We start from the raw sequence: 22,192 nt of genomic DNA on the forward strand, positions 1-22,192 counted from the left end.
CTGCATCTGTACCAAGACACACAGGGGATGACAATAAATGAATAGCAACACATAAATGTGTATTTCAAAGCTTTATACAGTGCAGCCAGATCATCTTGGTACTGTAAAACATTGTCGTTAACATAAAAGCAAATATTTAGGTAGATTACATCATAAATCAACAACAACCACGTGTTTTCTGAAACCTTGGTAAATCCACAGTAAACTACGCAAAGAGTTTGAGCAGGTTCCCCGGTCTCTCTCATGCCAGACAAGTGTCACGCATCCGAGGCATGTGTGACACAGCCAGAGCTGGCCCTAGACATAAGAGACATACGCAGTCGCTTAGGGCCCTCGACCACCCGGGGGCCCCAGACCGCTAGGGGAGAAGAGGCCCCCAAAATAAAAGTTTGCTTAGGGCCCCAAAAAGGCGAGGGCCGGCACTGTTCACAGCTTTGCCCCAACTTGTGCAACTTTTGCTCTGACATTTTTTGTATCCTCTCAGAGGTCCCTAATCTCCGGCGGACAGAGTACTTAACATAGGTGGTGGCGTAGAGGCGTTGTGAAAAGACGGTTTGCGTGAGATCTTGAGCAGCATTAGTTTCACTACATTGGACAAGTCACGAATTTGCAAATGTAAACAACTTTGATGCGGAGGAAAGGTGTGTCTCTGCAAAGATAGGATGGATCTCTTTTTTCTGGTTCCAATATAAACCCCTGCCCAAAACTTAATCAAACATCCGATGAGAGATTTTAGTTCTAGGTTGACAGAGATTAGATTGACCCAGGCCCCAGGTCACTATTTTGAGACTCTGGGAAGACTGACCACACTCCAACTATAAATGTAATCACCTAGTCTTATTGCAGCACTACGTTTTTGTTTAACTTTTGTGGTATCTATAGTTTTTGAGGTCTTTCTAATATGTATGCTAAAATTGAAGCAACCATATAGTCTTCATCTGGAGTAATTTCTCTGTTGCTTTCAAACATATTTAAAAAAAGACAAATTGGGGATGTCTTCATGACATGGCTACCCCTTACCTGTGCTGGCCATAGCTTGAGGCCATCTAGCTGTGTGGACAATGGGCCCGTCCCAAATGTCAGCCTGTTCTCATCACAGTGCCCTAGCTCAGGTCAATATGTCACTATGTAGTGAACAGGGTGACTTTCAGCACGGTCACGTCATCCCATCCGTTCACGTTCAGGCGTGGGTTAAAAGCAGAAAGAGTTAAGAAGCTTTGGAAGCAGAGCTACGGGGTAGCCTAGGACAGCCAGGCAGCCGGTTGGACATGCCTCTGTCAGTCCTGGGTAGAGACGCAACGGCTCACTTGCCGAGGATTACTGGGATAGAGAGGATTACACTACCCTCTCGTCCCGGTCGCTACGTGGTAAAAGCACAGACGTATTATCGGCGGATCCCCTGGGAATTCTCTTTTGGGAAACGGTTGTACAGATGAAAAACCTTCCTCTGGACCATACTAGGAGTTGAAGAAGGGGGGTCCGAGAGACTGGAAGAAACCGTACAGGTGAGCACACAGGAAAAGTGTTTTCATACACAATAGGCTCCCGGCCAGGATTAAGTAGACTGACTGTTGAGGTAAGACTGGTCTCCTTTCAATCCCAACACGGGGATCCACTATTGTTTATCCAAAAATGACACATTAAAAATGTAACATTACGTTGACAGTTCTGTTTTGTTAAATTGGTGAGGTTGAGGCAAACGTGATGCAGGAACGGGGTAACAGTATCGTCATGCCCAGGGCTTTTACGTGACATGTATGGCATTCAACGTGACGGCGCACAGCAAAGAGGCTGCTCTTAGTAGCGTAGTTAATGGACATCCATAAGGGACATCCATAAAAGCACAACTCCATATAGGTTACATTCCTGTTAATTTGGTTGTTACTGTAATCTTAAATGTGTGTAAGCAGATTATACAATGTTATATTAATTTCCTCACCAGGTTTTGGTTGAGAGATCACCATGATACAGGCTGTGGAAGCAGAGGTGACATCCTCTCCTGGACTGGGTGACCATGGTAAGTGTGGGAAACCAAACTGGTCATGTCTTGACGTTGAGCTAATCGCGCAGCATTTCTCTCCTGTGTTGTGATAATTCTATGGCTGTTTATGCCAATGGTCATGTTTATGCTGACGCCGTCCTCTAGGCCTGAGGCAGATCCTGGCTGATGTGGTAGAGGCGGTGAAACACTCCATCAACAAGGATATCAACGGGGCAGAGCTCCTGTACAGCCTCCTCAACGCCCCTTGGCTCCAATCGCTGCTGAAGGTTAGCCTCGATCTAGAGTGGCGGTTCCCAAAGCTTTTCTGTCCCAGGGAACATCAAATCATGGTCAATAGCTCTGAGGACCAGTGGAAGTAATAGCAAATTGTTTTCACGATCCAAGTTCCACAGGTTCAAACCAGCTCCCCCTGGACATCACCTGGGGTTTCAGTAGGTTTAACGTAGGTTTAACCCGTTTGCCTTGTCCCTTCTTCACCCAGGTGTACGAATGCCTGCAGCAGCACAAGAAAGAGCCGCCTGCTCCCTTTCTACCGTACACCACACAGCTCATCCGACAGGTAGGATCCACGGATTTGCCCGGTCAGAGACCATGGAGAGGTGTCCGCCCTGTTCCTGCATCCACTGCTTTTGGTTCCAATCCGTCTTTCTGCGCTCCCTCTAGATTCTGGCTGACATGAGAACTGTTCCAAACCCTTCTGCTGAGGCCCGGGAGTTATACAATCTTCTCAGGGAACCACACTTCAAGGTGAGAGCACCTGGTTCAACAAGGACTACTATTGAATTGAGTATGCAGCTGTGACTAAACTGTTTTTGGGTTGTTTAAGTTATTTATGCACAATGCAGTCCATATGTATTTAGATAGTAATACAAGTTCTGTTATTTTGGATCTGTACTCCAGAACATTGGTTTTGAAATGAAACAATGACTGAGGTTAAAGTGCAGAACATCAGCTTTAATGTGATAACCGATGTTTTTGTACACTTGGTTCATCTTGCTGTTACCATCAGCAGTTTCATCATCAATGAAGACAAGTGAGCAAGTTCCATTGGCACCCATACAAAGTGTAACACCCCCTCCACCTTATTTCACAGAGAACTTAGTATACATGTTTCTTTTTTCTCCACACTTTCCTCTTGACTCTGGTACATTTTAATAGTTGGGTCCACTGTTGACAGTAACTTTTTCAGGAACTTTCCAGTCTCTTTTTTATTTGGCACCTTGCAGTCCAGCCACTGTAGTTCCATTGGGAAAGTCTTCTGTGAATGTCAGTGGCTGACACATCCACAGCCTTCCTTCAGGAGAGTTTCCTCATCTGTAGAACAGTTCTTTGTGGATTTTCATCTTCAGTATGGTGAGCTTTCCTCAGTCATCCACTGTAGAGGTCTCTCTTAGTCTGCAAGGTCATGTGCCATTGCTGAACTAACCAGTTGTAATGTCACAAGGAAATCCCCTATGCCCAACCCCCATTCGGCGCTAGCACAATATGCACCACCCAATGGAGCCCCCCAGGCCAAAACCGGCAGTTGCACAACCGGGGCTCAAACCCCCGTCTGTAGCGACAAAAAAAACGTATGAATTAACTTATGAATGAACCAACAAAGGAAAACTATTGCAGGCTCTGATCTCAGCTCACGACACGGTGGCCCAGAAGGACTATGACCCAGTGCTGCCTCCCATCCCTGAACACCTGCCCGACGACGAGGAAGCCATGAGGATTGTCTGTCTGGTGAAGAACAAGCAGCCGCTGGTGAGTTATGGAAACCCCTGACCGTCTCCGGTCTCTTGGGGCTAAATAGTGCCCCACGCTTTACTGTTTGGAACATGTTGTCCGAACATGCGTCCTCAGATTTAAGATGCATGTGAGGACAATTTAATGAATGCTTGTACATTTGTTTTTAGGAAATTGTCGTTTTTTTTCTTTCCAGCAAGCATCTCCTGGTGACCTGACAAATGCTGTAACATAAGGCAGATTTCATAAAATGTCGTTTGTTTGATTGTTATTTGTACATTGTGTGACAGTTGATTTCAATCAAACTTATAGCGGTAGAGTTATTAACATTTCCAGGACAGCTTAGTGTCACGAAGGGTCAATTTGGACTAAAAAGATTAAATTAGATCAGATTGAACCCCAACATTTCCTATATTCAATAAGCCGAATATAATAGAGAGGTCTTTCCAGACAGACTTTTTGGCTCTCGTTTGGAAATCATCTCAAATCTAAATCCACTTGAAGCGGTGCCAGGTCTGTGAGAACACTTTCTGTTTTGTAGAGTTAAAGTGCAAAGCTCTGTTGTGTTTTTACAAAAAGTGGACAAATGTTCATGCAAAAACAAAAAAAGACACCACTGACTGAGATGGAGGTATTGTTGTATGGCCCATTCTCTCCCCGGGAAAGAGGCGCTCAGGAGGGGCTGTACGCAGTGGCTGGGACACCCTGAGGAAGATGACCCACCAGATGCTCATCCACGGGGCAGCCGGGCGACCCCGGGTTGAGGGGGACCTGGGGCCTCTGGAGGGGGCACAACCCTCGCCCAGTGCATGGAGAGTCAGCCCCACCCCCGCCACTGCGGTGTATGGCTGTGGAGCTGCGGCCCCGCTCCCCTTCGCCGAGCCGCCCCCCTTCGCCGAGCCATCCCCTTCGCCAAATTTTAAGCCAATGAGAAATTGTAGAATTTGCCGGATGCATGCATTCCGGGAAGGAGGAAGCCCCAACAGCCCCGCCCCTTCGGTCTGCAGCTCGGTGCTGATTGGTAAGAACCGTAGGTTTAGCCTGAGCGGTGAAAACTGAACAAGAATGTAACAACAGAATCCTACTACTGCTTTCATCTCAACAAGGTTCCTGTCATTTCCCGGGTCAATAATGCATATTTCTCTCCCTTCTACCTCCCCTACCTCTGGAGATGAAATGACTGAAGGGCTGGACAGTGGAGAGCTTGTAGAGTCCGCCTGCTCTCTGTCCCCTCTCCTTCACCAAACCGCGCCTTCACCCATCCAGCCTCAGACTGTAGCCCCTCCCTATCTAGCTGCGTGCTACTCCTCAGTAACGGGCCACCGCCACGCCCCCGGCACCCACCTGCGCGTCGGGAGCTTCAGCCCCCGGGTCCGCTCGGCTCCGCCCAGCCCGATGCAGTGCCGTCGGGTCGACCGGACGCATCCCGACCCTGCCGTGCTGCAGGCGAAGCAGGAGAGCCTGGACGAGCTGAGGTCCAGCGTGCGGCAGGCAGCCGTCTCCATGGAGCGCAGCACGGCCGACGTCTGCCGGCTGGGCCAGAGGATGGCGGCCGCCACGGAGCTCATGTCGGAGAGCGTCCGGGAGAATGCCAACGCTCTGACCCGGCTGGCCCGGGTGGTGAGCAGGCTGCAAACACTCGTGGCCGCCAGCAGGGTGGCGGAGGACGCGTCCCAGCATGTACAGCGCAGCCCGACGCGGCCTGTCCGTCCGCCGCTGTCGGTCGACGGCTCAGCCGGCGAACAGGAATGTGCAGCCAGCCGCCTGAACGCCCGGACGTCTGGCTGTGCTCAGAGCAACACAGAACCGTCCTTATCGTCTGCCTCGTCGTCCACCTCCCTCACCGGTACCTTGGATGGCGCTTCTCCCGTGACTCCAAAGAGGTGTGTTGCCGCATCTCCCGAGTGCCAGCAAAAGCACGTCTTTGTCCGGTTCCAGCAGCCTCACATCTCCAACGGCCTGTCAACACCAGCCCCGTCCGCAACGCTCGTCCCACTCCCCCGCAGCCAGAACGTGGCGCGCTCCAGCCACAGGAAGAAGAAGAGAAAGAACAGGAAGTGATTAAGCCAGGTGGGAGTGTTGTTCTGGTCTTTTCCGGAGACTTTCCATGGGTTGGCTACTCTGGGGACTCCTGTAAGGGCATTCTCCCCTGGACTCCCTCTGGGCTGGTTCTATAACAGGCATTTATCCTTTCTTCTGTAACCCTCCGCACAGTCCAGTCACCCAACATTCCTCCCACGAAGTCCATTACTGCGTTTCCGAAGTCAAGTCATCCGTTTCATGTCACACTGTACATTGTGTCATTTTGTATTCCCAAATAAAGCATCTCATTTTCCCCCTTAAACTTGTGACGTTCTCCATCTCACATCACGACACCTGCCACAACCTCTGATGTCAAATGTTCAGTGTCACTACTGCTGTCCACGCAATCATTCCATGGCACCGGTGAAGAGGTTAATGGAACTCCAACCAAACAACGGACGTCACGGCAACGTGTGTCCTTCAGTGTTCTTATGCGTTCTAATGACCTCTTCACCCCATCTAATATGTCTGCATCTGTGAGAACTGCAGGACAATGTTTCAACTCTGGGTTCATGTCCCCTCCCTCTCTCTCTCTCTCTCTCTCTCTCTGTCTGTCTCTCTCTCTCTGTCTGTCTCTCTCTCTCTGTCTCTCTGTCTCAGGGAGCCACCATAAAGAGGAGTGACTTAACGGGGGAGATCTTCGTGGCTCGGGTGATCCATGGAGGACTAGCAGACCGCAGTGGTGAGATCTCCACATCTCCCTCTCACTCACTGACTCGCTGGATGGCTCGCTGGCTGGCTCTGTGACTGGCTGGCTGGCTGGTTCTGTGACTGGCTGGCTCTGTGACTGGCTGGCTCTGTGACTGGCTGGCTCTGTGACTGGCTGGCTTGCTCGCTGGCTGGCTCGGTGACTGGCTGGCTTGGTGACTGGCTGGCTCGTTGACTGGCTCGCTGGCTGGCTGACTTGCTGGCGCACTGGCTGTCTGTAATGTCTCTTCCTCCTCATGGTGTTTCCTCTTCTCTCCAGGTCTGCTGCATGCAGGGGATCGCATCATGGAGGTCAACGGTTACCCTGTGGACGGCCTGGAGCCTGAGCAGGTCATAGAGATCCTGGTGAGTCCAGCCGCCCGTTCGTTTCAAACTGTCCTCTCAGAATACTGTCCGTCGTCTGTCTCCATCCACCGGGGGGGTGTTCACCCGTATTTGGTCCCACAGGCCCGGTCTCACGGTACCCTCATGTTTAAAGTGGTTCCCATCACAGACAGACCCGTCAACAACCACACCATGGTGAGTTATGGCATGGCAACAAGGATACCTAACCTTCCTTCAAATCTCATTTATAGTGTGAAAAAGGTACAACGCTCTTTGATTTATACATGTTATAAAAGAATGCGCAAAGTCGCCCTGATGATTTAAATGTGTGGTTGCATCTCGACTCATGTTGGATGAGCACTCTCATTCTCTTTTCGGTAAGGGACCTAATAGCACCAAGAACACACATGGTTTAGTTCTGGCCGTTAGAGTTCTGCACTTCTGTCCTTGGTTTTTGTCAGTGTTCTGGCTTTACGTGCGAGTCACCTTACCTCGGCTGTCCTAGATGTACGTGCGTACCATGGCAGACTACAGCCCCCAGCAGGACCCAGCCATCCCCTGTGCGGAGGCGGGCATGGGCTTCAGGAAGGGAGACGTGCTGGAGATCGTGGACCAGACGGACGCCCTCTGGTGGCAGGCAAAGAAACTGCCAAGCACCTCGGCCTGCGCCGGCCTTATTCCCTCCACCAACATGCTCAGGAGGAAACAGAGAGAGTTCTGGTGGTCCCAGCCATACCAACCTCACACCTGCATCAAAACCTGTGAGTCTGGTACAGGCTTATATTTATATTTAAATATGTAACTGGTAAAGAGGTTCACTGAATGTCTGTGACACATTTTTCATTTAACTTTGCTTGCCTGAAGTAAGCACTGTGGACGAAGGTGAGACCTATGCTCTTTGCTCATTGAGCCAGTTCTCAGTGTGGGGGATGTTATCATTGACGCTGACAATTCGTCTTGCCTTGCGCTTTCAGAGGAAGATCTGATGGCCATTGACGAAAAGTGTGTTGAAGCTGGTAAGATTTTATCTCAAAACAACACATTCACATCATCTTTAACCCATCGTTTCAGCTTTTAACCTATTTTCTGTTTTCTAACAGATGAGGAAGCGTTTGAATCTGGTAGGTAAGTCTAAAGTTATTTCATAGTTTCCCCCCCGATAGCTATAATGTCACTAATTTATAATACCAGTAATGTTTGTTGTATTCTGTCAATATTTTCCGAATTCCAATGTGGAACGTAAGAGGAGCTAAGGGCAGGTGAGCATGACCAGTTCGATCCGAAGTTCCACTTGGTTAGAATTTAGCATCGCCTACAAAACCCTGTTCAGTGGCACGCACCAAACGGACACCCCGTGGTCATTCTCCCTCCCCGTTCCCCCCTGCCCGCAGAGGAGGGCGAGTTCGGCGGTAACGTCGACGGAATCTACCTACCTGGGTTCAGGCGTAGCCTGCGTCTGTGTCGACGGCGGTCGCACAGCACCGGCTCCAGTCAGCAGTCCTGCCACACACGCTGCCCCAGCAGCTGCTACAGTGCCCTTAACAACCCCTACGAGGAGGTGGTGCGATACCAGCGAAACCCACAGGACGCACACCGCCTGGTCGCCCTAGTCGGTAAGACGCCCCCCGGTGACGTCAGCCAGGCCATCCGGGCTGTGGTGTAAAGCCAGACCGAGCCGCAGTGTGTAGAATTCATAGTTAATGTTCTATATGGTGGCCCGGGCAACAAAGCCGTATCCGTGTGATGCGTGTCGTTAGCGATAACCACAGAAACGTTTTCCTGTCTCTCAGGTCCCTCTGGCGTTGGCGTGAATGAACTCCGCAGACGGTTAATCCAATCCAACCCTGGGACATTTCAAGGGGCAGTGCCTCGTAAGTACCCGGCATTTAGCCCCACATATCCCTGTGATCCTCTAATGATCTTCCATTGACGCTGTTATGTCCTATGATATAGCCCGGCATATCTGTTCATCTTCTTGCAGACACAACGCGAGCTGCTAAGAGTTGTGAGGAGTCCGGTAGAGAATATCACTTCATCAACAGAGAGCTGTTTGAGAACATGGTATATAACAACAGGTAGGTCCGTCTGGTCATGCTTCCAACCTGTACTAGGTTTAAATAGACTCTGGACTCAGCCCACATGCATTTATTATTTATTACAATTTGTACTCTTTAATATGTTCACTCGGCACAGCCAGAGGAAGAATGGTCACCCCTCTGAGCCTGGTTCCTCTCTGGGTTTCTTCCAAAATGTCAGCCTTCTTAGGGAGGTTTTCCTAGCCACTGAAATTCAACAGTACTGTTGTTTGCTCCTTGGGGTTTAAGGCCGGGTGTTTTGTAAAAGCACTGTGACAACTGTTGATGTAAAAAGGGCTTTATAAATACATTTGATTGATTGATTGATTGAGGTAGGGCTGACTGAAAACATCTAATTTCTCTCTCACACACACACACATGCTGTCCAACTGGTATGATCTTCCACGGAAGTCATTGGGATTGTCTTATGTCCCCATGTAAATATGTAACATTGACGTGGACCAACCGTAAAGCCAACGCTGTGTTTCGTTTCAATCCAGGTTCCTGGAATACGGGGAATACAGGGGGCATTACTACGGCACCAGCCTGGACGCCGTGAAGGACATCTTGAACAGTGGACGGATCTGTTTGATTGACATCGAGCCTCATGTGAGTTTTGCTGGCGTGCCGAGTGAGGATTGTGGAATAACTGACTAGTCATGGCCATCATAAGAGAAGCCCAGTGTTTCTCTGTATGTTCACAAATATTCACAGATATTCACAAATATCATCCTGCCTGGTTTAGTAAGTATGACGCCTGTCCCCATGCAGGCCATCCAATCAGTGAGGACACACGAGCTCAAGGCCTACATCATCTATGTAAAGCCACCGACCATAGACCGCATGAGGACCACCAGGCAAAATGCTCAGGTCACCACCAATTACTATGCCACGCGTCCTTTCAAAGTAAGAGTGTTACCATTTAGTTTTAATTATCCTTTATTAATTGACCTGGGGAACTTTTATATTTTTACCTAAGAGTGAGATAATATGGCAACAAGTCTCAAAATTGTGAGCCGTGACATAATTTCTCATCAGCTGTCAGCTAGGAACCATCATCACTGGGGATGAAATTGGTCATGGTCGGCCCCTGATTGGCATAGAAGGCACTGCCTCGCAGTTCACCCTTGTGACTAGGAGTAACTGGTGGGGGGGGGGTCTTGCACAGGGCATTAGAAATTAGCTCAAAGTCTTCCTGGGTTGGTGGGACAGATGTCAAACAGCGTTGCCCTGCATTGTCACAATCTCACTCTCTTCATCTGTATCAGTTAAAAATAATAAATATATAGGTTGCTGACAAGTGACTGAAATGGTGCCTATGTGATGCTGTTTCCTTCAGGAAGAAGACTTCCTGGAAATGGAGGAGGCAGCTAGGAAGTTGGAGTCTCACTACTGCCAGTACTTCGATTACATTATGGTGAACAACGAGTTGCAGGACTCTTGTGTTCAGCTACTGACAGCCATGAGAAAGGCTCAAGATGAACCACAGTGGGTTCCGGCCAACTGGATACGGCCTACAGAGGAATCCTGACGAGAAACGAAAAGAGGATAATAAACAATTGGAATTCATTGGAAAGGCAGGAATGAAGTCCAACTTTTGTGAGAAGTGGTTGTCGCCTTTGGCTGCTGCTTCTAACTGCTCTTAAATGGAATTCCTTTAGGATGGGATCTTTTTGTTTTGCTGTGTGTAAGAGACTCAAACAGATATTGTCCTGGTGCCGCTGTTCCTGGTGTCTGCTTGAATTTGTTGCTGACTAATTGGAATATTCTATGTTCAAGGATAATTGGAATATTTTATATTCAATATATTTCAAGGCTGATAGTGGTGAATTTAGCAATTCATAAGTGTATGTTTTTTTTCTCTCTTTTAAATTGTGTGGGTAGAGTTGGATATTGTCTTAACCTTTTATTTAGGCCTACTATGAGATGTTCTAGGTTATATCTCTCACCATGTTTACAATTAGAGCAAAGAATTGTCTATGTTGTATCTCATTTATTCATAGGTTGTTTTATATGACGGTTTATGCCAAAGAATCTTAATACATAACGTGTTTGTAGATATGGTAAGTGTAAACTGAAATGTGAGCAGGTGGAATTACCAGTAAAGAACGGTTCTCAGATAATCTTATGTAAAAAAAAAAAAAAAGGAAATACAAAAGAAAAACGTGTATGTTAGTGATTTACTTGAATAGATCCATGTGTAATGATTTGAATGACACACTAAACATTTTACTGTCCTATGTTGCTTATTAAAAACATTTTGGAAGACGTAATCATTTGTTTTTGTATTGTAGATTTGTGTCAAATGTGAATTAGACGGCTTTTACTTTGAAAATGTCATACCGGAAATACAAATCACAGCAACGAGTATAAACAAAGTAGTCGGGTAAAACCAGCATGGCAACCAGCATACAAAAGTCTGTAACTTTTACCAGATAGCTAGCGAACTCACTAACTCTATGTATGCAGCTCCCTTTTTAAATACTATTTCGCAAAAATGGACAAAGCAGGATTCCAGGTATGTTGCAAAGTAAATGTTGTGATGTGAAATGGCTTGCCAACAACACAGCTTGCTAGTTCCTTCGCTGCATGTTAGCCTATCACATAACTATAACTTTGTTACTAATATTGCTATATGCCAATTGCCTAGTGTGTTCTTGTTATGTTTTACATTTGGTTATTTAGGCACGGAGTACGCGACAGAGGGACTTACCGCCGCTTCCCCAGATACCACCAGAAAAAAAGGTACCCCAATCCTCTACCATTAGCAGCGCATGCGTAGTTAGACAGGACATTATTCTAGCAAGATGGAGCCGGGGTGGACCACTTACGCAAATTGGTAGCCTATCAACAAAATTGTGTTCCCACCAGTTTATACCATCTTATTGTTCTCTCTCTGAGCAAGAGGTAGGTCATGGCGATGGTCGACATCAACGGGAGTGGGGGTGAATGAAGAGTACCACAAACATTGTATTTCCTTTTACACCATCCCATTTAAACTATGGTCTGTCAGACGGTAGGGTTCTTTGGCACTTTAGTATACCTGCTCTGGCCCTCCTATTCACTCAGTGTTTGGAGGGGTAAAATCCCTCTGGTCTGATCTATGCGTTGTTGGTAATCCAGTGCTTTAGCAGATGCATAGTGCAGATTTAGCCCAGGATTAGGGAGTGTCATCAAGACGGTGGCACAGAAATATCCTCCTAGCATTGCCTGATTCTTGGACGGAATGGCAAGAAAACAACTCGCTGTAAGTTCTTGGTGCTACTGGATTTGTTGATCTTGGATCTTCTCATTGCAGGAGAGGCTCTCCCTTGTTGAGTCCAGGTTCAGTTTTGGATGTTTGTTTTTTTTATAACGTGAGATCAATTTGTCAAGTGCATTGTGTAGTTGTGCTCGTGAGTGCTCTCTACTTTGAAACACATGGAGATCACCTGGTTGGTTTTGAGGCTGCCTCCTCCCCCTCTTGTTTTATCTGTTTCGATGTACGATACTGTTGTTGTAAGTAAACACTGGTCTGTGACACTGCAAGTCTGCTTTTGGCCACACGTCGTAATGCTCCTCCGTGTCGTCTTCCACAGCGTGGTGTGCGTGCTCTGCCCCCCGGGCCAAGGTGAGTCCGGTCTTGTGACACTTTGAACTAACAGTTCTCAGTGGAACCGCACACTAATGGGTTCTCTTGTTCCTTCTCGCACTCCGTCTTTCCCTCTTAATGTGTGGCCTTGGGACCCATGCTTGAAGTCAAGACGCGGGTGGTGAGTATTGGCATTTAGATGTACGTTGTAGTGGCTCATTTCCCTGTAGAATTTGAATCGCAGGAGGTTATTTGCATGTCATTTACTTTACCTGTTTTGTCTCCTATGTAGATGAGTTACCGGTCCATAAAAGCAAAAAGAAGAAGTTGAAGAGTCAGGTGGATGGTTTTCAAAGCCCTGATGGTGGGTCGTAAATAGCTTCCATAGTTCTGGGGAGCGTGTTCAGTTCAACTGCTTTGTCAACCGCTTTCTTCCAGGGTTTGGAATTTTGATGGGCACTTTGTTGCCTAATAATCCTATAATCATTAGTATTTAATAAGAGTTATATGTGCAGCTGACCTGGAGCTGGAGATGACCCAGGTGACGGGTCTGAGCAGTCGCAGGGCGTCTGAGGTCGTCCAGCCCCTGACCCCTGTGTCACAGGAAGTAGCACCACAGAAGAGGAGGAAGAAGAAGAAGAAGGTAGCGACTGTAGGTAATACAATGTGTCCGCTCCTCCGGTTACTCTTCTAATATTGGATCTCAACCATGATCTTGCCTGTGAAGCAGATTTTTCATGAAGAATTGCACTCGGACAGCATCTTAATTCCCCTCTGTCGTAGTCTGATGTATAGATTCTGACATCATGGTGACGTGTGGCGCATTGTTTGTGCTGTGTCTCAGATCTGGAGGATGATCACGCTGACCTGGTAAGCGGGGACGACCTGGACCAGAACATGGACAGGCCCGAAGAAGAGTTGCCCAAAAAGCCCAAGAGGAAGAAGTGAGTAAATATTTAATGTGGCTTATCTATGGAGAGCGGAAATGAAAGTCCATGGCCAGAAATGCATGAGGTGTGTTCTCACTTGTTTGGTGTTGTGGTTCCACTGATAAACCCTGAGTATTGAGCCATTTTTCGGTCTCTCCTCCCTGCCTGTATTCATGGATCTCCTTAGGAAGTCAAAAGTTCCAGAGACCCAGTATGTCGACGACCTAGATGTAGAGGACGATGACATCATCACAGATGCCCAGCCCCCTATCCCCCAGCATTCCCTGTTCTCTGCTCCCCTGGGACAGAGTCAGCCGGTGGGGAAGGTGTTTGTAGAGCGGAGCAGTGAGTGTCCCTTTCCATTGGTGCAACGACTAGCCTTTATTTCTCCCTCTGGGAAGTGTTCCTTATATGGTGTGAATGATTCGGACCCCTGGCTTCCGGCAGAGCGCTTTCAAGCGGCTGACCGGTCCGAACAAAGGAAGTCGAGCAACCAGGCGGACAGCTTTATGGATATCCAGCAGGTGTGGACCACCAAGGAAGTGTCTGTTAGGGTACATGGTGGCTTCAGGTGAGCGTGTTTGCGCGTGCGTGTTGACAGTTTGCTAATTTGGTATGGACTGAAACCACTAGAAAAAAGAAACTATAAGACATGTGATTCCTAAAGTGTGCGTGTGTGTTAGTTTCGTGCACCAATGCTCCCTCTCCTATGCAGAGTGGTTGGTCTGTTCTGCCACGGTTTCCTGGCAGGCTATGCAGTGTGGAACATCATACTGGTCTATACTCTGGCTGGACAACAGCTGTCCGCTCTGCCGAACTTCTTGCAGCAGTACCACACCCTGGCCTACCCTGCTCAGTCGCTCTTCTACCTGCTACTGGCTATAAGCACCGTGTCGGCCTTTGACAGGTACAAAGGGAAAGCAAGTGTTTGTTTTTTTTTTTGTTTTTTTTTGCGCATGTGTGTCGGTGAGAAGCTACATGTTACCAATCCCTCTGTCATTTCAGGGTGAATCTTGCCAAAGGCACCATGGCTGTGAGAGAGTTTGTCACCCTGGATCCAGTGGCTCTAGCCTCCTTCTGTGAGTGAAAACCCATTTTATCTTCCTTATTTAATTCTTTCAGGACCATGGAGATGGATAAAGGGACCTATGTAGTTACAATTACGGCATCTGTGTGCACATGGGCAGTGCAGCTGAATCTTCATTTTGAAGTAGTCAAGTTTGATTAATCATCTGTCGTGATCACTGCTGCGGATTGTCGTGAGGGAATGGTTAATGAATTTGGAAGTCCCACCCAGTTGACTACTTTAAAATCGTGTAAGCCCATTTCAGCATGTCGATGCCCACAGCAAAACTTTACGTCCAAGTCAAGAACAGATTGAGCTAACCTGTAAATGTTTCTGCCCTCCTTGTGAACCTCTATAGAGTTATTCATTAAGTTTCGACCATACCAGGGAGTTTATCATCACCACTGTGTATCAACTCTTGTTGTTGTTTCTTGCCATTTTGTGTAACTGCTGACATAAAAAGGTCTTTATAAAATAAATGTGATTTATTGGATTGTGCAGTGTGGTCTGTGTTTGGCAAATGGTAATTGGACTGATGTACGTTTCCTTCCCCTCCCGTAGTATATTTCTCAGCTCTAGTCCTCTCTCTCAGCCAGCAGATGACCAGCGACCGCATCAACCTCTACCTCAGTGCTAATGGGACCTTGTGGTGAGCTGCTGGTCTTAACGTCTTCATCATTTCATCTTGACATTGTTAAAATCAAGTTCAAAATCTTTGTAGCAAATATTGTTAGAATAACTTGGGTAGCTGTAAATTAAACATGGAACCATATGGTTTCTTATGAAGCGTTCTCTTTACAGAGTATACGTTCTGAGGAGTACTTTACCAATTCATATTGAGGGGGGTTTTCTATAGTTTTATTTCAAAAACAGGGTTACTATCGACAGCTGCAAATGAACTATAAATATATCCAACATTCAGGAAACATAAAGACGCAAGCAAAGTTCCTTTTTTGTCAGCAATATTATAGTTTGTTGGAAGAATGGGCTTGTTTCCATGATGAAACGTTTTAAAACACTGATTAAAAATCCACCAGTTAGACTGAAATGGTTATTTAAGCCCTAACTCCTCTGTAGGTCTCCTGGGACAGAGCACCAGATTCTTTACCCCTGGATCATTGTGAATCTGGTAGTGGCTCTACTGGTGGGAATGGCCTGGCTCTTCATCTCCTCTCAGCCTGAGAAGGACCACACCGAAGGTGGGTTGGGAGTGGTATCCGGTTATCCTAGTCCTGGGTCCAAAGGGTTGCCGGTCCCCTAGCACTTACTCACCCAATTCCACCAATCAGCTCGTCATCTGATCAGACCTCTGATTGGTGGACGTAATAACCAGAAGCGACAATGGACCTTGGACTGGCCAAAGCGGTATCTCCGGAGAGACACGTGCACTCAGCGGCCCATACCGAGATACATGTCTGTTGATGTCCCTTCAAGGATGTGAATTCATGTGTGAAAGTGATCAGCAGGTTTTGTTTTGTCAGGAATGACATGGGTTTCCAATCTCTGTTTCCAAACCAGGGTTCCTAATGGCTATGGAAGTTGAGTCCTTGAGACCAGAGGAGAAATCCGAGATATCTACCTAAGGACATTTTTTCTTTCTTGCACATGTATTTTTTTTATTTTATCAGTCAACAAAAAGGTACACATAATGGTAATAATAAGTTTATTTTTGTATGACCACTGGAAATAATACAAATGTTATCCAACATAGATGCTTCTGTGTCATTTTCTTGTACCAGACGTAACATAGTTATGTAACATTTGTGCCTTGCTTTGTTTAATGCCACACCATAAAATCAAATAAATGTCCAACACAACCTCCATGCTCTAAATCCATGTAGGTAAGCAGGTTGATCTATGATGGTGGCACTGTGAACGCAGTATAAAGATGATGCACAGTTACATGAATAGCATGGTGAAAGTCCACAAGTAACAACTGACTAATAGCTGTTACTGTTTTATACATTTTTAACACCAACAACATAATTCACCTTCACGCCCTGAAGCTGCAGAAATAATACACAAACCAAGGCTTATTGCTTTTTTTTTTATGGTTACCAACGCATTAACAACTGTAAATGTGTATGATATCATGCCTGTGGTATGCCATCTCGTAGACCACAGCTTTCAGCCAATCATAATTCAGGATTCAAACCGTTTATAACAACCTGGTATTCTCTCCGCTTACGTGATTCTTCTGTGTGATCAGATTAATCGATGCACTCTGAAATGGATTGCTCTGGCCTCACTGACTTCGTGCAGGCTTTGCAGTAGAACAGTGAGCAATGTTGAGGATGCCCTGGTTGACGTGGTAGCTAGCAGCTGTACAATATTGGGTGGTATTGGCACGTCTTTTTATAGCAAGTAAATAGCAATATAAGCGAATGCGATTAAAGAAGTTCACTAACTGGCAAGGTCAAATTTGGAAACATTAACAAACATGCTGGATTTTGCGATTTTTGCAGTGACATTTGTCATCATTCTGGTCGGCGCAGTCCTCTATTTGTATCCAGTAAGTCAAAGCCTGTGCTTAACTTAGAGAACATTTGCAACCTACTGCTGTACTGTTCCTCTCCGCAGCTGCCAGATGCTAACTCGTGCATAGCTATACAGAGCTAGAAAAGATGAGTTTAAAGTCCCTGGAAAAGTTATGCATCTAACTTCAGCACTGAAATCTTTCAGCATTTTGGTTGAAATTAGATATAACATTATAGCAATGGTGTCGGAGTTCAAGCAAGTAGTAAGACTAGAGGATTATTCCATGAACTTTGAATTCTGTCTGTGCCAGGGGTTTTCAAACTGGGGTCCGCTAGGGGGCGCCAGTGGTCGACAAATATTTGGAAAGTGTTTATAACTCCACAGCATAACTTGGCATATTTAGAATGCTTTATCTGTTGAAACGGAATTAACATGTTTGAGTCTCTTTTGTCAAGTCATCAAGAAGTGCTTCTGGTATCCCAGGTCTCAACCCTACAGAAGAGAAGTGAGTAATGCAGTCAGCGTTGTTCATATCTCTCACATATCGCAATCATTTTGTTTGTCCTTAGCACTTGGGGGAAGTCACAACAACTTTTTTGTTGTCTCTGTTATTTAAGTCAATTGAGAATCAACTCTCATTTTTAGTGACCACCTGACAAAAAGGCATACAATTGCAAGAGTATTGGAGAACACAGTACCTCATATATATAACGTAAAGTCATTAATAAAAGTCCACTACACATTAACTGAGCCAGTAGTTATGAAGCACAACTATGGAAGTTCTGAGTCAGGTCCAGCTGTTTTTTTAAATTAATACATTTATCATTATCTAAAAAGCCAAACTGGTCCCAGATTGGCACTCCTATTCTGAGACACTGGGGTCATTTTGGTATTCGTCAAATTCTTGTTCACCAGAGATGGAAACCTACAAGACATAGCGAACCAAGGCAGTCTGCACGAGTTCCTGGCCCGTCTACATGGACAGTTCGGTCCTGTAGCTTCTTTCTGGTTCGGGAGACGTCCTGTGGTCAGCTTGGGTTCCGTGGAGCAGCTTCGGCAGCATATCAACCCCAACAGAACCAGTGAGTAATTCACAGACGTTGCACAAGCGAAAGTGGTATGGACATAGTGACACAAAGTCCACGGATTTCTGTTATTCTGTGTTTTCTTTCAGTTAAATCGCAGTAGCCTGTTTTTCAACTGACGCCCTCTGCCTTTAATCACAGCGGATTCTTTTGAGACGATGCTGAAGTCGTTGCTAGGCTACCAGTCAGGAATGGGTGGAGGTGCCACAGAGGCCCTAATGAGGAAGAGATTGTATGAGAATGCTATCAACAACACCCTGGAGAAAAACTTCCCCCTGCTGCTGAAGGTTTGTTTTTGTAGACACAGCCGGCTGTCACCCAGGGTAAAGTAAATCTGGGAGTGGATTATGGGGCTCTCTTTCTGCGTGCGTGTTGGTATGTCGCGTGCCATAGTTCCAACACCACTGGGGCCCGCTTAAACAAAACTTGGGTGAATTGTTTGCATTTTCATAATGACACAGCGTGACCTGTCCCATCAGTGCATACAAATCGTTAATGGAGGCGTCGCAAAATGCTGTGAAGACTCAACAAATGGGAGGTCCTTAATACCGGTCACCATGTGTCACTGTAACGGGCTGGTACTGACCCAAATCCAAATGGACCACTGAGCCCTACAGCCTGTGCAGCTGTAGAGATCCCAGACAATTGGATTGGTGTGTAAGGGACATGGTGAATCACATCCCTAGCCCATCCTGGTGCCAGGTGGAGTTATGACCAGTTTGCTTAAACCCTTCGAAGCCCTGTCATGTGCATTAGGTGTAAGGGCCTAGGGCTCCATTTGGGACTGGTTTGCTGATTGAAATTGGTTCACTTCATGAGCTTGTTTGTGCTCACTCCCCTGGGACATTTCCATAATGGCTCCCAGTCCCTACTGTTTGTAACTTGAATATATTCGCCGACAGCGCCACAATAAAGTTAAGCTGAGGAAACCCATTGCAGGAGGTAACATGTAGTCAGGCAGACAGAGGATCTTCATTATTTGCTTTTGAATGATGACTAGTAAGGCCTGAATGAATAACCAAGGACACTGTCGGGGTCAAACAATCTGGTGTCCGCAAAACAGTCTGCTGTTTGACTTGGGTTTCCGGGCTGCTCAGCCAAAAAAGTTGTTACCGTGTAGAGAAAGGAATAAAAATCCTGTAATCTCATTTTAATTGTATGTTGTTCTTTATATTGTACCCTTTTAATGTTCTTTTTTTCTGTGCCTTGTGTGACCCCAAGGAGAGTATAGTTGCTCCTTTTGTAGTAGCTATGATACTCCTCTCACACTTTTCTCTCTTCTAGCTGGTGGAGGAGTTAGTTGGGAAGTGGCAGTCTTTCCCTGAAGACCAACACACACCCCTCTGTGCCCATCTGCTAGGACTGGCCATGAAGGCTGTCACTCAGCTCGCTCTCGGTGACCGCTTCCAGAAAGATTCCGAGGTCATACGTTTCCGAAAGAACCATGAGGCAGTGAGTAAGCTGGGCACATTTAAAGTCACCATTGTTGCCCGTGTCAGCCTGTATTCTTTGGAGGTTTTCACCGGTAATTCCCTTTGACAGATCTGGTCTGAGATAGGGAAAGGCTATTTGGACGGTTCCATGGACAAAAGCTCAAGCAGAAAGGGGCACTATGAGAGAGGTGAGGGAGAACTAGCCCCCAACCGTAATGCCATGCAGTACTTGTACACCTGAGCTTTGAAAGAACGTCTACTTCCTCATTAATGGGCGTGTCTAATATAAGAAGACGTGGTCAGAGTATTTCCCCTGCATGTGTGTCGTATGTCCTCCAGATTGGTAGATTCTGTTTCTTTACAGCGCTCACAGAGATGGAAACTGTCCTGATGTCTGTGGCTGAACAGAGGAAAGGACAACGGAACCACACCGCGTTTGTGGACACTCTTCTGCAGTCCAATCTCTCAGATAGACAGGTGAAACACGGGTCTTTGGATGATAAGGAAAAGAGACATATCAGTCCCAATGCCGTTATTCACACATGAAGGACAATAACTTCCTTTACTTTTGTTTTGATTGATTATTGTTTTGGTTCCTCTACTACAGGTGATGGAGGACAGCATGGTATTCACACTGGCAGGTTGTGTCATCACAGCTAATTGTGAGTACTGGTAATAAAGAAATCCTACCTAGTTCCCTAGCTACATTGTCAAAACAATGTAGGACATTTATGATACTATTAGATATAGTTCTATCATAAATAATACTGAATATAATATATACTATTATATCCTATTTTGATTTCTTTCTCAGTTAATAAAATATGTAGTTATTATGATGTCAAGAAAACAACGTGTTTGTTGTTCCGATCTGATTTTGATATTTTCCCAGTGTGTATCTGGGCAGTACACTTCCTGTCCTCATCAGAGGACGTTCAGGAGAAGCTGCACCAGGAGCTGGAGGATGTCCTGGGCTCAGATCCTGTTTCTTTGGATAAGATACCACAGCTCAGGTGAGCTTTGACAGCCATGTAACAACAATTCAGAAGCGCTGTTGCACAATGAATTCTGTGAGACCTGAGACGGGCGTTAGCTTCCTGAGCTAATGTCTCAGCCTCAAGGGAGCATGTCTGTTATTCTTTTATACATATTTATTTGATATCAAACCACGTTCCAATCAATGTCCTCTTACAGGTACTGCCAGCAGGTTTTGAATGAGACTGTGCGGACAGCCAAACTGACGCCCATCGCAGCCCGGCTGCAGGAAAATGAAGGGAAAGTCGATCGTCACATCATTCCTAAAGAGGTATCTCATTCTTCTCTGTCATTTTATGTAGCACTTGTGCATTTTAGACATTCAGGAGTTTTAACTGATGAAAAAACCTCACTGTTCTTTTCAGACGCTAGTAATCTATGCACTTGGAGTAGTCCTAGAGGATGCAGACACCTGGAGCCGTCCTTACAAGTCTGTTAACATGCGTTGTCCTTTCTCAGTTCTGCCAGTAGAGGCCATACCTGAGCTGTTACGTATTTCATTTTACCGTAGTTTGAATGCTTGCATATTGTCTGTCCAGGTTTGACCCGGACCGATTTATGGAAGATTCGGCCAGGAAAAGCTTCTCTCTGCTTGGATTCTCTGGAAACCAAGCTTGTCCTGAGCTGAGGTAACCAGATTGAAAATCATATTTGATGTGCGCTTGAGTGTTAGCTAAGGGTTAGGATATGTTGTGGTCGTAACTCAGACACAACCTATTGTAAAGGTGTTGCCAAATTTCTTCTACAACAGTGATATTCAGAATGTATATTCTGACCCCTAGTGGGTCCTTCTTTTAAAGAAGAAAAACATGATGGCAAAATTATTCTATGATGATAATATACAAGTGATTCATTTTGAAGAGATAAATATATAAAAACTTGTTGGTTATTAGTTAAAAATGTAAATGTACTGATTTTAAAATGTTGAGGACAAAGGTTTGAATACCACAGCGTCAGAAAATAGCAAAAAGAGTATAAAGACGGGCACCGGACAAAGAAGAAAGCTGTGTCTGCTACTAACTTCATACACGCTACCATTTCTTTACTCTTCAGGTTTGCGTACACGGTGGCCACTGTTCTCCTCAGCACTGTGGTGCGCAAGCTGAAGCTGTGTAAGGTGAAGGGCCAGGTGGTAGAGGCCCGATCTGAGTTGGTGTCCACACCTAAGGATGACACATGGATTACTGTGGCCAGAAGAAGCTAACTGTCAGTTGACATCAGCCTCCAAGGCATTTTGTGGAATGCTTGTGCTGGGATGGTACTTCATTATCAGCCAGCCCCAAAGGATTTATATCAGCTCTAGCCAGTATACAAGGCTACACTGTAATTTGAGCTGCCAACTTGTTGTCCTCTTTCAATATTAGGATCGATGCCGGATCATGATGTTTTTTTGTATTAAACTTTGCCTTAAACCACATACTTCCCAAGTGATGGCAATTTCATCTCTGCTCTTGGACTTCTGCACGACATTCCAGCTGAACTGGCCAAAACACTGGAGTGATCTTCACACTCCCAGAAACATGGTATTTTTACAGTTTGTGGCATGTTAAAGTTTACTATCATGTGTTGAGATTCTAATATATTTTGTTCATTTATTGAAGCCCCCCCTGTTGTGAGCATATTAGGCATACTGTATATTTAAGTGCTCAGAGACTGGTTCAATCCAATGCCCT

The 22,192-nt window shown here is 46.1% G+C and overlaps 3 protein-coding genes across 10 annotated transcripts; all 3 read left to right on the forward strand.

The window, feature by feature from the left end:
- Window positions 1-1,257: 1,257 nt before the first annotated feature.
- Window positions 1,258-11,195, forward strand: mpp4b (membrane protein, palmitoylated 4b (MAGUK p55 subfamily member 4)). Of its 6 annotated transcripts, XM_020042235.3 has the most exons (20): window positions 1,258-1,505; window positions 1,943-2,017; window positions 2,147-2,268; window positions 2,484-2,561; window positions 2,666-2,749; window positions 3,620-3,751; window positions 6,416-6,497; window positions 6,783-6,868; window positions 6,971-7,042; window positions 7,353-7,608; window positions 7,712-7,729; window positions 7,822-7,863; window positions 7,948-7,968; window positions 8,092-8,106; window positions 8,239-8,460; window positions 8,638-8,718; window positions 8,829-8,922; window positions 9,423-9,531; window positions 9,694-9,828; window positions 10,262-11,195. In XM_020042235.3, exons 2-20 carry the CDS (start codon window positions 1,963-1,965, stop codon window positions 10,451-10,453), a joined length of 1,896 nt encoding a protein of 631 aa, XP_019897794.1. In that variant the 5' UTR covers window positions 1,258-1,505; window positions 1,943-1,962; the 3' UTR covers window positions 10,454-11,195. The 6 variants fall into 6 exon arrangements, 4 of the variants coding, with proteins under 4 accessions (XP_019897794.1, XP_034145449.1, XP_034145450.1 ...); XM_034289558.1 differs by lacking the exon at window positions 8,092-8,106; XM_034289559.1 differs by lacking the exons at window positions 1,258-1,505; window positions 1,943-2,017; window positions 2,147-2,268; window positions 2,484-2,561; window positions 2,666-2,749 and adding an exon at window positions 2,827-3,355.
- Window positions 11,196-11,271: 76 nt separating this feature from the next.
- On the forward strand, window positions 11,272-16,305 carry tmem237b (transmembrane protein 237b). 3 transcript variants are annotated; one of them, XM_010886551.3, is made up of 14 exons: window positions 11,272-11,440; window positions 11,608-11,667; window positions 12,501-12,532; window positions 12,661-12,674; window positions 12,786-12,857; window positions 13,009-13,149; window positions 13,338-13,437; window positions 13,610-13,767; window positions 13,870-13,993; window positions 14,138-14,329; window positions 14,428-14,501; window positions 15,050-15,137; window positions 15,566-15,687; window positions 16,007-16,305. In XM_010886551.3, the coding sequence occupies exons 1-14, from the start codon at window positions 11,420-11,422 to the stop codon at window positions 16,069-16,071; spliced, it is 1,263 nt and encodes a 420-aa protein (XP_010884853.2). In that variant the 5' UTR covers window positions 11,272-11,419; the 3' UTR covers window positions 16,072-16,305. The 3 variants fall into 3 exon arrangements, with proteins under 3 accessions (XP_010884853.2, XP_010884851.2, XP_034145789.1); XM_010886549.3 differs by having other exon boundaries at window positions 12,666-12,674; XM_034289898.1 differs by lacking the exons at window positions 11,272-11,440; window positions 11,608-11,667 and adding an exon at window positions 11,894-12,169.
- A 293-nt stretch (window positions 16,306-16,598) lies between these two features.
- LOC105019960 (cytochrome P450 20A1) lies at window positions 16,599-21,934 on the forward strand. Its single transcript, XM_010886552.4, has 13 exons — window positions 16,599-17,000; window positions 17,422-17,471; window positions 17,882-18,048; window positions 18,193-18,338; window positions 19,336-19,503; window positions 19,594-19,672; window positions 19,849-19,961; window positions 20,092-20,146; window positions 20,377-20,497; window positions 20,679-20,790; window positions 20,885-20,949; window positions 21,059-21,148; window positions 21,573-21,934. The coding sequence occupies exons 1-13, from the start codon at window positions 16,929-16,931 to the stop codon at window positions 21,721-21,723; spliced, it is 1,389 nt and encodes a 462-aa protein (XP_010884854.1). The 5' UTR covers window positions 16,599-16,928; the 3' UTR covers window positions 21,724-21,934.
- The last annotated feature ends 258 nt before the right edge of the window (window positions 21,935-22,192 follow it).

This window comes from Esox lucius, chromosome 22 (assembly GCF_011004845.1).
Source record: "Esox lucius isolate fEsoLuc1 chromosome 22, fEsoLuc1.pri, whole genome shotgun sequence".
Taxonomy (NCBI): Eukaryota; Metazoa; Chordata; class Actinopteri; order Esociformes; family Esocidae; genus Esox; species Esox lucius.